This window comes from Myotis lucifugus, unplaced genomic scaffold, assembly GCF_000147115.1.
Source record: "Myotis lucifugus unplaced genomic scaffold, Myoluc2.0 scaffold_164, whole genome shotgun sequence".
Classification (NCBI taxonomy): domain Eukaryota; kingdom Metazoa; phylum Chordata; class Mammalia; order Chiroptera; family Vespertilionidae; genus Myotis; species Myotis lucifugus.
The window spans coordinates 1,395,696-1,410,293 of record NW_005871212.1 but is presented as its reverse complement, the minus strand read 5'-3'; the positions used below and the strand labels follow the sequence as shown (position 1 = coordinate 1,410,293).

At 45.4% G+C, this 14,598-nt stretch overlaps 1 protein-coding gene across 1 annotated transcript in view; it reads left to right on the top strand.

The window, feature by feature from the left end:
* Positions 1-14,598, top strand: part of WTIP (WT1 interacting protein) — a 25,226-nt gene that overhangs the window by 7,323 nt on the left and 3,305 nt on the right. The window contains 6 exon segments of the mRNA XM_014461944.2: positions 3,094-3,195; positions 11,990-12,057; positions 12,209-12,271; positions 12,437-12,567; positions 13,617-13,668; positions 14,350-14,418. Coding sequence (XP_014317430.2) covers positions 3,094-3,195; positions 11,990-12,057; positions 12,209-12,271; positions 12,437-12,567; positions 13,617-13,668; positions 14,350-14,418 — 485 coding nt within the window.

Sequence of the window (14,598 nt, the reverse complement as noted above, 5' to 3'; positions counted from 1 at the left end):
GTTGGTCTGGACCTCACTGCTGCACCCACAGGTGGAGTTGACTCCCCTTGACATGTTCTGCTCCTTGAATTTCTGAGGTACCTCATGCTTTGGTTCTCCTCCTTCAGACTATTTTTATTAAAGTGACGCAGGCACATATTTAAGAAAACATCAAACAGAACCCAAAACCTAATGATGCGAGGTCATAGCGCATCCTCTGTCCTGTGTCCACAGGCAGCTGACTTCTATTTCTTCACATAGTCCAGTAACTTAGAGGAGTGACAAGGTCGGACTTTCAAAGTACATGGACAAGAGTGAAGGTGTGAGAGTGGATCATTTTCATTTTAGAAAGAAAGTCTGGCTGCAATTTTGGGGATGTGTTTTGGAGGCCAGGCTGGGACACCATGAGGAGGCTGAAATAACCATTGGGATGAGAATTGATGATGGTGAATCAGGCTAGTGGGAGTGAGGGTAGGGAATGAAGTCAAGATTAGGGAACAGAGGAGCCCAAATTCAGAGTTGGAGGTGAGAGAGAGGGGCATTCCTGGGTGCTCCCTGAAACCTAGCTACCCAAAAGTGCCATTTCCTGAGCAGGAACCCAGAGGCAGAAGCAGTTTTATTATTATTTTTTAATCCTTAACCGAGGATATTTTTTCCATTGATTTCTAGAGAGAATGGAAGAGAGGGAGGAGGGCGTGTGAGGGAGAGCGAAACATTGAAGTGAGAGAGACACATAGATCGGTTGCTTCCCACATGCGCCCCTAACGGGGCTGGGGAACCTGCAGCTGACGTATGCGCCCTTGATTGGAATCGAACCCGTGACCCTTTGGTCCACAGGCCAATGCTCTGTACACTGAGGCAAACCGGCCAGGGCAAGGGCAGTTTTGTGGGGACCCTGGACCTTTGCTCTGGACCTGGAGTGGTGTGGGGGCCATCTGGGAGGTGGAGCAGTGACTGAGGAGAGAGCTCCTGGCTGGCGCAGAGCCCTCTGCAGGAGGCGTGGAGAGGGGCTGGGACTGCCCAGAGAGACCTGCAGATATGGTGTGCTTGGCTTCTGCATTTTCAAAACATTTAAGTTAGTAATTAATTTCAGTAAGGAAAGATTTTACATGCAAATTTATATATCTGACTTTTCTTGAAAAATTAGAATCTTTAGCAATGCTGCGCCTGCATTCCCACCCAGTAACTGTTAGCAGATCCAAGGCATGGCTGCGACTTCTGGCGGCCGTGGCTCTTTTCTCCGTTCACCAGCCTCCACCAGCCACCTTTACATTCCTGATTGGGTTTGAGAGAGCAGTCATGGGTGACCCAAGACAGAACAGGAAGGGAGAGGAACCAGAAAGCCAGGTGCAGGTCATGTCCTGGAAACCAATGGGGAGAGGTCTCCTAGTATTATCTGAACAGGAAGTCATGGATTTGCACAGTTAGGAGATGACTGAGTGTGGACTAAGCTTGCTTGCTTTCTTGACTGAGGGGAGGGGGAAATGGGATGGCTGATGGGGAGGAGGGGGTTTTTAAGATGGAAGAGGCTTGACTATGGGTAAATGTTAAAGAGAGAGGTCTGGTAGAGTAGGAAGGAGAGGGTGAGGGCAGTGTGTCCTACAGCAGCCAGAAGACTTCGGGTCCAGAGGGCAGAGCCTGTCTTCAGGCCCTTTGGGGCCTGGGACACCCTGGGTAACTCTGAGAAGGGGACTTCTTTTTTTTTTAATGTCTTTATTGATTTCAGAGAGGAAGGGAGAGGGAAAGAGAGATAGAAACATCAATAACGAGTGAGTGTGGCTCTTCCACAAAATACCGACTTCTGCACATGGGCCACGAAGTTTCAGTCGCACTGTACGTGCGCGCCCACACATGGTATTTTGTGCAAGAGCCACACTCAAGGGGCCAAAGAGCTGCATGTGGCTCGAGAGCCGCAGTTTGCCGACCACTGGGCTAGGGCAGAAGGGGACTTCTGATGTGTGGGCTGGCCACATATGGTCTGGGTCTCCAGGAGGGCCAGTCAGGGAGTCCCAGGGGCTAGTGCCAGGCTTTGCCCTGGCATTGCTGGTTACCCTTCCCTTTACCACCCATCTCCTAATGCTGGATATCCTGCCCTGTGTTGCCAGGGCTGGTCTCTGATTCCACCCGGTAGTCCCAGATGCCTGCTCAGGTATCACCTTATCACCAGAGCCTTTATTTTATTTTATTTTAATCCTCACCTGAGGATACCCGAGGATATTTTTTCCATTGCTTTTTAGAGAGAGTGGACAGGAAGGAGGAAACAAAGAGAAAGATCAATGTGAGAGAGACACATTGATTGGTTGCCTCCCGCACACTCTCCAAGCGGGGCAGGGATCAAACCTGCAACCCAGGTATGTGCCCTTTACCGGGAATCGAATCTGTGACCCTTCGGTCTAAGGGCTGACAATCTAACCACTGAGCATACTGACCAGGGCATCAGAGCCTTTTCTGACTGTCCTACTTAAAAATCACACACTCAGACATATTTTTAATCAGTATTTTTTTTCCACAGCACTTGCTGCTTCCTCCTAAGATATTATTTATGTGTTGTCTGTCTTCCTCCACTGGAATACAGGCTCCTTGAGGGTGGGGACTTGATTGGTGCATTGCAGAGTCTCTGGCACCTCAATGTGCAGGGCATGTGGCAGGCATTGCTGTTGATGTGCTGACTGAACAAGAGAATGAATGAACTTTATGGTACCGATGAGGACAGTGTGGCTGGGGAGGGTCAGCGACTCTGCCCTGGTTGTGCCGTGTGGTCTTCATTCTTTTTGGTTCATAGACTGAAGAAAGGATTTTCCCCACGTCCAAGGGCAGCTCATGGGGGAAGGGGTTCAGAATGACCTTGTAGGTATGCAGAGGTCATGATGATTTTGATGGCGAGGATGGCTCTGTGCCAGGTGCTCTGCTAAACAACAACAGCAACAAACCCTAAGCAGTGGGACCCTAACTGCCCCATGTGAGCCATTAGTAACTGTGTGACGGAGGTCTAGAGAAGTTCACTTGCCCAAGATCAGGCGTGTGGGCAGCACTAGGACTGGGAATTGGATGCATGTTTATCCAACACCATGGTCGTGGCGCTAACCACTGATCTTTCTGCCTCTCCTCCCGTAGGCATTTGCATCAAATGTGGGCTTGGTATCTACGGCGCAAGACAAGCATGCCAGGCAATGGGGAGCCTGTATCACACCGATTGCTTCATCTGTGACTCCTGTGGTAGGTAACCTCTTTCTGGCCCTTCTTGCACCATGGACTGCTTTGCACCTAAGTCCCAGGCAGATGGACCACCAGCTCTGACCCAGGCTGAAGTGTGGAGGAGGCTGAGTTATGGCCCCTTTCTCTCTGGGCCTGGCCTGCTTGAGAGGCTTAAGCCCTGGGAAGATCTGCTGGCCCCCTGGAGAGAGGTGTGGGGCCAGAGAGGAGCCATTTGCTAGCCACAGGGAAAGGCTGCCCCTCTGGCCCTGGGCGTTGGAGCCTCCATCCTCTGCAGGGTACTGAAGTCTCCTGGCTGCCTGGACACCGTGCCTTCTGCCAGTATATAGGGCTAATACTTCTTTTCCATGCAATTGCTTTTTTAACTGAATTTTGCACACAGTATAAACTATAAATGTAATTTAATCTAGAGAAAGTTATAAAAAGAGAAAAGTAACTATAACCCAACCAGCATAATAAATCTGCACTCTTGATATTCTACAGTCCTTTTAAGCTTTGCCCAGAAGCAGACATCTTTCATTTATTTACACGAAACATTTTAATATTTTATTAAAGTATAATATAGGCACAGTGTTACGTCAAATCATTCTGAGAAGCTGTTTTTACCATAGCAGACATACCTTTCCATTATTGTAGGAGTTCTTTTTTTTTTAAAATATATTTTATTGATTTTTTACAGAGAGGAAGGGAGAGGGATAGAGAGTCAGAAACATCGATGAGAGAGAAACATCGATCAGCTGCCTCCTGCACACTCCCTACTGGGGATGTGCCCGCAACCAAGGTACATGCCCTTGACCGGAATTGAACCTGGGACCCTTGAGTCAGCAGGCTGACGCTCTATCCACTGAGCCAAACCGGTTAGGGCTGTAGGAGTTCTTTAAATGTCCTGGATAAAAGATCTTTGTTGGATATATGTGTTATAAATTCTTTCCCTAACCTATTCTTGCTTCATTACTTTCTAAATGAAGTCTTCTGATGAAAAGAAATTCTTAATAAAATCCAATATTCTTTGTTTATAGTTACTGCTTTTAATGCCCTCCCTGAGAAATCTTTGTAGTCTCATGTTTTAGACATCTGTTTTTATTTTGTGAGCATATTAAACATACCTATTCTGTATTCTGCATCTAATAGTCCCAGTATCTGATGTCTTTTGAAGTCCTGTTTCTACTGTTTACTGTTTCTCCTCACTCTCGGTCATGAGACCTTGTTTTCTCATGTGTTTTATAATTTTTGATTGTGGAATATGCCTGTGGGAATTCGTTGAGGTCTGTGTTGAAGTTGCATTTCCCTAGGGAATGTCTGAAACCTTTCTATTAAGGAAAAATTTTAAACTTAGATGGGGGAAAATGTATTTTATTCTTTTGTGAGTATTCTTACATACCCATGGGCTTTTATTCATGTAATGTATGGCAATACAGACATTTTTTAAAAAGATTAAAAAAATATTTTTATTGATTTCAAGGAGGAAAGGAGAATGAGAGAGAGATAGAAACATCAATGATGAGAGAGAATCATTGACTGGCTGCCTCCTGCATGACCCCTACTAGGGGGCCAAGCCCAAAACCAGGGCATGTGCCCTTACGGGGAATTGAACCATGACTGCCTGGTTCGTAGGTGGATGCTCAACCACTGAGCCACGCCAGCCGGGCTTAAAAAAGATTTTTAAAATTGATTTTTAGAGAGAGAGGAAGGGAGAGGGAGAGGGAAACATCTATGTCAGAGGGAAGCATCGATTAGCTGCCTTCTGCAACCCCCTACTGAGGATCGAGCCCAAAACCCAGACATGTGTCCTGACCAGAAATTGAACTGGCAACCTTTCAATGCACAGATGATGCCCAACCAACTGAGCCACACTGGCCAGGGCCAGTCATTATTCTTTTTGATGCACAAATTGTCTCAAACTTGGCCAGACTAAGTCCTTTCCAGTTGGCCCCTGTGCCCTTTGACATATCCCTATCATTCTTTGAGCACTTCTACTCAAGCACAGATGTTCTAGGTTTATCTTTGTTTTTAATTGAGTACAATTTACATACAGTACAGCAACAGATCTTAAGTATACAGTAAAAAAGATTTAAAAAAATGATTTTAGAGAGAGGGGGTTGGGCAGGCTCAGTTGTTTGGGTGTTGTCCCATGCACCAAGCAGTTACTGGTTTGATACCCTGGTTGTGGGCTCGATACCCAGTAGCGGGTATGCAGGAGGCAGCTGATCGATGTTTCTCTCTCCCTCTCTCTTCCTCTCTCTCTAAATCAATAAAAACATCCTTTTTTAAATAAAAGGAAACATCAGTGTGAGAGAAACATCGATCGGTTAGCTCCTGCACGTACCCAGACCAGGGATTGAACCTGCCATCCCTTGGTGTGAGGGACGATGCTTCAGAGCTATAGTAAAAGGATTTTGGATAAGTGTATATATTTATGTAACTCACACCCCTAACAAAGATATAGAACATTTTAACACCCTAGAAACTTCTATCTTGTACTTTTGTAGTTTCATCGTATGCTTTCCCATCATATCCACCTAACCAGTGTTCTGATTTCTACCACCATAGATCAGTTTCATCTGTCCTAGAACTTCATATAAATGCAGTCATGTAGTATGTACTGTTTTGTGGTTGCTTTTTTTGTAATCGTGTCTTTTGTTGTTGTTGTCCATGTTACATGGACTAAAGGAGTTGTAACTCCTTTTTATTGCTGAGTAGGAGTCTATTGTATGAATATACCACAATTTGCTTATCCATTTAAGTGTGGGTAGATACTAGATTGTGCTGTGAACATTCTTGTACAGGTCATTTGTGGACAAATGTTTTCATTTCTCTTGGGTAAATTCCAAGAACTGGAATTTCTGGGTCATAGGCTAAGTGTATGTTTAACTTCATAAGAAACTGCCAAACTGTTTTCTAAAGGGCTTGCACCATTTTATACTCCTACTAGAAATATAAGAGAGTTGGGTTGTTCTACATATTTGACAACAATTGGTATTTTAGTCTTTTAAATTTAAGCCATTCTTTTTTAAAAAAAATATATTTTTATTGATTTCTGAGAGGGAGAGAGAGATAGAAACATCAATGATGAGAGAGAATCATTGATCAGCTGCCTCCTGCACGCCCCCTACTGGGGATCAAGCCCACAACCCGGGCATATGCCGTGACCGGAAATTGAACCATGACCTCCTGGTTCATAGGTCGATGCTCAACCAGTGAACCACACTGGTGGGCTAATTTAAGCCAGTCTAATAGGTGTGGAGAGGTATCTCATTGTGGTTTTTAATTTGCATTTCACAGAGGACTAATGAGGTTGAGTATCTTTTTGTCTGCTGCTTGACCATTTGTATCAGCGGTTCTCAACCTGTGGGTCGCGACCCCTTTGGCAGTCGAACGACCCTTTCACAGGGGTCGCCTAAGACCATCCTGCATATCAGATATTTACATTACGATTCATATTAGTAGCGACATTACCGTTATGAAGTAGCAACGAAAATAATTTTATGGTTGGGTCACAACATGAGGAACTGTTTTTAAAGGGCCAGAAGGTTGAGAACCACTGATTTATATCATCTTTGGTGAAGTCTGTTCAAGTCTTTTGTTCCATTTTTAAATTGGGAGTTATTTGTCTTTATTATTTAGTTGTAGGAAAAAAATATGTATCTTATGAGTACAAGTTCTTTTCACATGTATGTTTTGTGAATATTTTTTCCTAGTATGATTTTTAAAAATATTTTTAATGATATATTTTTTGATAAATTTCACATTTTGATGAAATCCAATGCGTCATTTTTTGTTTTGTTTTATAGTTACTATTTTTTGTGACCTGTTTTTTTGTCTTCCTTTGAGTCATAAAGATAGTCTCCAGTGTTCTCTTCTGGAAGCTTTAGATTTCCCATTTCTATGTTTAGATTGATAACTCACTTCATACTAATTTTGTGTATGTTGTGAAGTATGAAATTGAATGTTGTTCTTTCCCCACATGGATATTCAGTTGTTGCAGTACTATGTGCTGAAAAGACTTTGTTTTCCCACTTGTGTGTTTGTTGAAATATTTCTGGGTCTATTTTTGGACTTTGTTCTGTTCCACCGATTTTTTTGTCTCTTCATCCCAATGTTATTACACTGTCTTTGATTACTGTAAGTCTTAAAATAGGAAATAGTATAAGTCTTCCCGCTGTCAGTCTTTTTTTCAAGATTATTTTGGCTATTCGATGTTCTTTATATTTTTATATAAATTTCAAAATTGGCAGGTCAGTTTCCACACACACACAAAAATGAGTGCTGGCATTTTGTTTGGGCAAAATTGAGAAACAAAAGGCGCATATCCATTTTCAGTTAAATGATTTCAAATCCTAAGTTGCATAATAATTTATTTTTCTATATTTTATCAAACTAGTGTTTATATTTTTATTGTTATTTTTTAAAATATATTTTATTGATTTTTTACAGAGAGGAAGGGAGAGGGATAGAGAGCTAGAAACATCGATGAGAAACATCGATCAGGTGCCTCCTGCACGCCCCTTACTGGGGATGTGCCCGCAACCAAGGTACATGCCCTTGACCAGAATCGAACCCGGGACCCTTCAGTCCGCAGGCCGACGCTTTATCCACCGAGCCATTTATTTTTTGTATAAATGCTAAGCTTTTGTTTCTTGAGGTTTTGTCTTAATATGTATTTTACTGGTTTTAAATAAATTTTAGCTATTCTTGAAAGAAAAGCATTTGAATGTATAGATCAATTTGGGGAGAGCTGATATCAACATTTGAAGCCATGAAGATGGTTGTCAGGAGCTGTGCAGGGTCTGAGTGAGATTTTTTCCTACTTGTAAGCTGACCAGTCAGCCTGCCACCGGTTCACGGATGCTGACTGAAGACATGAGCTGCCTGGGCAGACTCTCAGCACCGCAAGCTGCACGCACGTCACTAACATTCACATCATGTTTGCCCTCCTGAGACCCACAGGGGTCACATGGAGTGGCCTTGATGGATGCTGCACATGCAGTGGGTCTGAGTCAGGTCCGAGGAACCCTGAGGTTAGGGAACCCCAGTATTTTATAATGGGCTGCCAGCAAAGCTATCTGCCCCTTGTCCTGGAGGAACGCATCTTTATTACTCTGGACAGCGAACAGACCTGCTCTCTGCTGCAGAGGGAGATGCTACCTCTGTCTTCTAAACAGCTTGCTCCACAGATGTCCTAGAAAAGATAATCCCTGCCCTGGCTGGTGTCGCTAAGTGGTTAGAGCGGTGGCCCTCACACCGAAGGGTCTCGGGTTCCATTCCCGGTCAAGGGCACGTACCTGGGTTGCAGGTTCGATCCCCAGCCTTGGTTGGGGTATGTTCAGGAGGCAACCAATTGATGTGTCTGCCTGCCTCCCTCCCTCCCTCTATTCTTCCCTTCCACACTATTTATTTATTTTTTATTTATTTTATTTTTATTTTTATTTTTTCCACACTCTGTTTATTATATTGGGGTTGTTTGCTGTGTATATTTTTGTGTCATTAAAATTTTTTTTTAGCCCTAACCGGTTTGGCTCAGTGGCTAGAGCATCAGCCTGCGGACTGAAGGGTCCGGGTTCGATTCCAGTCAAGGGCATGTACCTTGGTTGCGGGCACATCCCCAGTAGGGGGTGTGCAGGAGGCAGCTGATTGATGTTTCTCTCTCATCAATGTTTCTGGCTCTCTATCCCTCTCCCTTCCTCTCTATAAAAATCAATAAAATATATTTAAAAAATTGTTTTTTAAAAATTGATTTCAGAGAGGAAGGGAGAGATAGAAACATCAATAATGAGAAAGAATCATTGATTGGCTGCCTCCTGCACACCCCCTACTGGGGATCGAGCCTGCAACCAGGCATGTGCCCTTGACTGGGAATTGAACCAGGGACCTTTCAGTCCGCAGGCCTACACTCTATTCACTGAGCCAAACCAGTTAGGGCCCTTCATGCTCTCTGAAAATCAATGGGAAAAATATCCTCAGGTGAGGATTAACAGAAAACAAAAAAGAAGGAAAAGGTAATCCAGAATGAAATCTGAAGCTCTGTTTGTAAGATGTGTAGAAATGCGAGCGACCCAGTGGAGCGCCGCCTTCCAGCAGTGGCATACCTCTCTGTTTATGTAGGTCTTTTACAGTTTCTCTCAGCAAAGTTTAGTTTTTCAGAGTAAGGTCAGACATGTCTTTCATTAAATTTATCCTTTAGTATTTATGGATTTTTTTGGATGCTGTTATAAGTGTAATTTTAAAAATTATGTTCATTTCCAATCATTTGTTGCTAGAATATAAAAATATATTTGGTTTTCACATGCTGACCACCTATCCTACAACTTTGATAAACTCACATATTAGTTCTAGGGAGATTTTTTTTTTTGTAGATTCCTTATGAATTTCTACATAACATAATATCATCTGTGTTTAAAAATAGCCTTACTTTTTCTTCCCAATTTTTAAGTTTATTTACATGTCTTATTGCACCGTGGAGGGCTAGTGCGTTTACTGTATCACCTCATGTCTGCCGTCGGCTGTGCGCTTTCACGGGTGCCGTCCTGGTGCCGGAGGAGCCCTCTTGTCCCCAGTTAGGCCTGGGCTGTCTCCCGTCTCATGGGGGTGCCTCTCATAGCTGCTGGGGCTCTTGACAAGGACGCCTCTTTCATATTAGGCTACTTCATCTGGGGAGAATTGTACTTGTGATGTTCATGAAATAAGGAAAGTCATTCTGAAAAGTGTTCTCAGTTTAACTGAAATGAATGTGATTAAAAAAAAGTTAGAACATCAGTTTACATTTGAAACAAGTTCTTCCACTATTTACTTTGACAACCTCTTACAATAGTTGTGTTGACATGTTCTATTTAATTAAAAAATATTAATTAGCTTTTCGGTCAGAACTGCCATCTCCCAATAATTCACTAAAATGACTAACACAAAGGAAAGAGGAGAGGCACCCGCTATAGGTTCTCTAGGCCTTTTAGGAAACATGGAGTTGTTCCTTTGACCACCTACATGTGCACCTACAAGAAGGTGATATTGTGGACATCAAGGGAATGGGCCCTGTTCAAAAAGGAATGCCCACGAATGTTACCATAGCAAAACTGGAAGAGTCTACAATGTCACCCAGCATGCAGTGGGCATTTTTGCGAATAAACAAGTTAAAGGCAAAATTCTTGCCAAGAGAATGTACGTATTGAGCATATTAAGCTCTCCAAGATCCGTGGTAGCTTCCTGAAACGTGTGAGGGAAAGTGATCAGAAAAAGAAGGAAGCCAGAGAGAAAGGTACCTGGTTCACCGGAAGCGCCAGCCCGCTCCACCCAGAGCACAGTGAGAACCAATGGAAAGGAGCTGAGCTGCTGGAACCCTTCCCTATGAATTCATGGCATGATGAGTATATATAAAAAAAGACCTGTGTACTGATAAAAAGGTTTCTCCTAATTGAGTAGAAGTGTGGTGTCCCCCCCCAAAAAAACAACAACTTTGTGTCCTAAAAAATATTAATTACTATATGAAAAGATGCTCAACGGCACTAATCATCAGGGAAATGCCAGTTGAAACCACAGTGAGCTATCACCTGTCAGAAAGGCTGTCATCAATAAATCAACAAACAAGTGTTGGAGAGGATGTGGAGAAAGGGGAACCCTTATGCACTGTTGGGATTCTAAATTGGTGCAGCCACTGTGGGGAAAACAATAAAACATGAAAACAACCATATGACCTAGCAATTCCACTTGTGGTTCTTTATCCAAAGAAATCCAAAAACACGAATTCGGAAAGATAAATGCTTCCCTGTGTTTATTACAACATTATTTACAGCCAAAATACGGAAGCAGCCAAAGTGCCCATCAATAAACAAGTGGATAAAAAAGCTGTGGTGCATATAATATATAATGAAATATTACTTAACCATAGAAAGAATGAAGTCTTACCATTTGCAACAACATGGGTGGATCTAGAGCAGTGATTCCCAAAGTGGGCGCTACCGCCCCCTGGTGAGCGCTGCAGCGATCCAGGGGGGCGGTGATGGCCACAGGTGCATTTGTTTTAACTTTTTTTGTATTACCTTTCTATTCTGAGTTCAATAAATAGTTTCATAATTTCAAACTTCAATGTTTCTAATTTACACCTTTCTTTACTATATTTTACAAAAAAGGTAGAAACATTAATACATATATCTTTCTGTTTAATTGCTATTAAAATTAAAAAAAAATAATTTCCAGGGGGCGCTGAGTAATATTTTTTCTGGAAAGGGGGCGGTAGGCCAAATAAGTTTGGGAACCACTGATCTAGAGGGTATTATGCTAAGTGAAATCAATTTGACAGAGAAAGACAAATATCGTATGATTTCACTTGTATGTGGAATATTACAAATAAATCAACAAACAAAACAAACAGTCCTAGACACAGAGAACAGACTGATGGCTGCCAGATGGAAGGGAGTTTGGGGGGCTGGGTGAAAGGTGAAAGAATTAAGCGATATTGGTGGTTATAAAATAATCACGAGGATGTAAAGCACGGCATAGGGAATACAGTTGGTGATACTGTAATAACTGTGGTGTCAGACTTATTGGGGTGATCACTTTGTAAGTTATACAAATGTCCAATCACTGTGCTGAAGCTAATCACCTGAAGCTAATATAATGCATGCCAACTGTAATTGAAAAATAAACTTAATTAGTATAATGATAACATCACATTAAAGGGAAAACTTAAAATTTGTCCATAATCCGCTTCTTGTCTGTTGGAGGAGGGGCTGAGAAATGGCAGCAGGGACCCCATCCCTGGTTTCCAGCGGCCCAGGGACCCCTTTCTCCACCCTCGTCCTTGCAGGGAGACGGCTTCGTGGGAAGGCGTTCTACAATGTGGGCGAGAAAGTGTACTGCCAGGAGGACTTCCTGGTGAGTCAAAGCTGTGCACTGGCTGGCCCCTGGGTGGAGCAGGGCAGGGACCCTCCTGATTCCCATGGAGACCTGAGGCCAGGAGGCGGGTGCTGGCTGGGCAGAGTGCCCCTTTGTCACGTAACCTCCTGGGTCCTGTGTCCCTTGATAGTACTCCGGGTTCCAGCAAACGGCTGACAAGTGTAGCGTGTGTGGACACCTCATCATGGAGATGGTGAGAACCTCCCCCAGTCCCTGGAGCTCCTCTGTCTTGGGCAAACTTAGGACCCCGCCCTTCTCACCTGTTGCAGACCTGCCAGGGGCTCAGAGCCAGAGCCTATTCCGGGGGCTGTGCTGAGCCTTCCACCTGCACTGACCCCTCAGTGCCTCCCACCCCCAGATCCTCCAGGCCCTTGGGAAGTCCTATCACCCAGGCTGCTTCCGGTGCTCTGTGTGCAATGAGTGCCTGGACGGGGTGCCCTTCACTGTGGACGTGGAGAACAACATCTACTGTGTCAGGGACTATCATACGTGAGTAGCCGGCGTGTGGAGCAGGTGTGACTCCCATGTTTCTTCTGCCTTCCCTGGAAACATTTTCCTGGCCCGCCTGTCTGTGTTCTCCATTCTTTTTTGTTGTTTGTTTTGTTAATCGAGGATATTTTTCCGTTGATTTTTTTTTAGAGAGAGTGGAAGGGACGGAGGGAGGGAGGGAGAGAGAGAGAGACATCGATTGGTTACCTCTCGCACATGCCCCTACCAGGGCCGAGGATTGAGCCTGCAACCGAGATACCTGCCCTTGACTGGAATCAAACCTGCGACCCTTCAGTCTGAGGGTTGATGCTCTAACCACTGAGCACTCGGCTAGGGCTTGTTCTTCCTTCATGACCTTTTTGCTTCCAGCCTCCCCTTGTGGTTGGGTCAGGGCACAGATCTCTGCCAGATTTCTTGATGGTTCAGCCACCAGCCATGTCTTTCCTCTCCCCACCTGTGCCTGCATGCTCCCCTTCTCCTAGTGCTGAGGACTCTCCGTATGGCCACACCTGGCTTCTACCCGTCTGTCCCCAGGCCAGGCCTCTTTTATCTGAGGTGGAGGTTGGGATCTCCACACATTCTTTTTCCTTCCTGTCGGGTACTCATGCGAGCAGCCAATCCATTCTCCTTGCTGTGACTCCAGGCTCAGCCCTCGGAGCTGTGGTCCTGTGTTGCTGCCATGCCGGGGGTTGGTACCTGGCATAGGTCCTGTTACTCAGCGTGGAGCCAGCTTTTTGCAGGCATCTCAGCTAGAGGGCAGCCCATACCTGGAAGTTAGGGGGCAGGGATCTTGCGGAAGCACAAGAGAGAGTGCTGAGTGGAACCTGAAGCCATCCTGGAGGAGGTGATGGAATGGAGGGGTATTGGGGAGTCAGATAAAAGGCCAGTGCCAAGAAGGCATGGCAGAAGCTGCTCCCACCCTATGTGTCCACACAGGAACCGGGGACTGACGCTTGGGCAAGGTCATGGGGCTGCTGTGGGCAGGCCTGCCCTGTGCCCTTGGCCTGTGGTCACTCAGCGGGTCACTTCTGGTTTCCTTTATTTTCCAGGGCTTTTGCACCAAAATGCGCCTCCTGTGCTCGTCCTATTCTCCCTGCACAGGTAGGAACCACCCACCAGGAGATGATCAGGTGCCTGGCCCAGCAGGGGCAGGTCCCACCCGCGTCCGCCCCAGCTCTTGGGCCCCTGTGGGAGGGATGAGCAGATGCTCCTGCCCATGCCCCTCAGGGCTGAGGGATGGGTATGTGCCCATCGTGCGGAGTGCAGTGTCCCTGCGTGAGTTAGAGGGAAATGGTGGCCCCTGCTGCTTGGCCGTGTTCAGCTCCATTGCCCATCGATGAAGGAAGGACTGTCCCCTGGGTCTCTTACCTCTGCAGGTAGAGGTGGCGGGGGAGCAGATGAGATGAGACGGGGCAGCCTGTGCAGGAGACACCCTGGGGTAGTGCAGCTCTCCCAGGCATTGGGTCTTCCACACATGCTGGTTCTGTCCCAAGCTGGGGAAGCAGGACTGGCAGTGGTCTCCTGACTCCAAAGAACTGAAGAGAATATGTACCTGCACGTTCACACCCACGTGATGGCTCTCATGGACACGTGTGCATGCTTTTGGCACATGCACATCCATTCATGTGCACCTACCGATGCCCATTCTTACTGAGTCAGTGTCACACAGGCACGAATGCACATCTACCATGACAAAGCACACGGTGTAGGCATGGGCCCCGTGCACAATTCACCTCAAACCCCAGCTTGCTTATTGTGTGTGAACCCCATCTCTTCCTCCAGGGTTGTGAGACAACTATCCGTGTGGTGTCCATGGATAGAGACTACCACGTGGAATGTTATCACTGTGAGGTGAGCCTGGTCCTCCCGGAAGGCTGGAGGCTGGGGCAGTTCCCCTTCACACCGGTTTCCTTCTCTCTAGGTGTTGTGCGAGCCCACCTCCTCTTTTATGTTTCTTACCCATTCTACTTGTCTTCCCCCCTCCCAACCCAGAGTGAGCCCTGTCCACAAGACATGTTCTCTCTCAGCCTG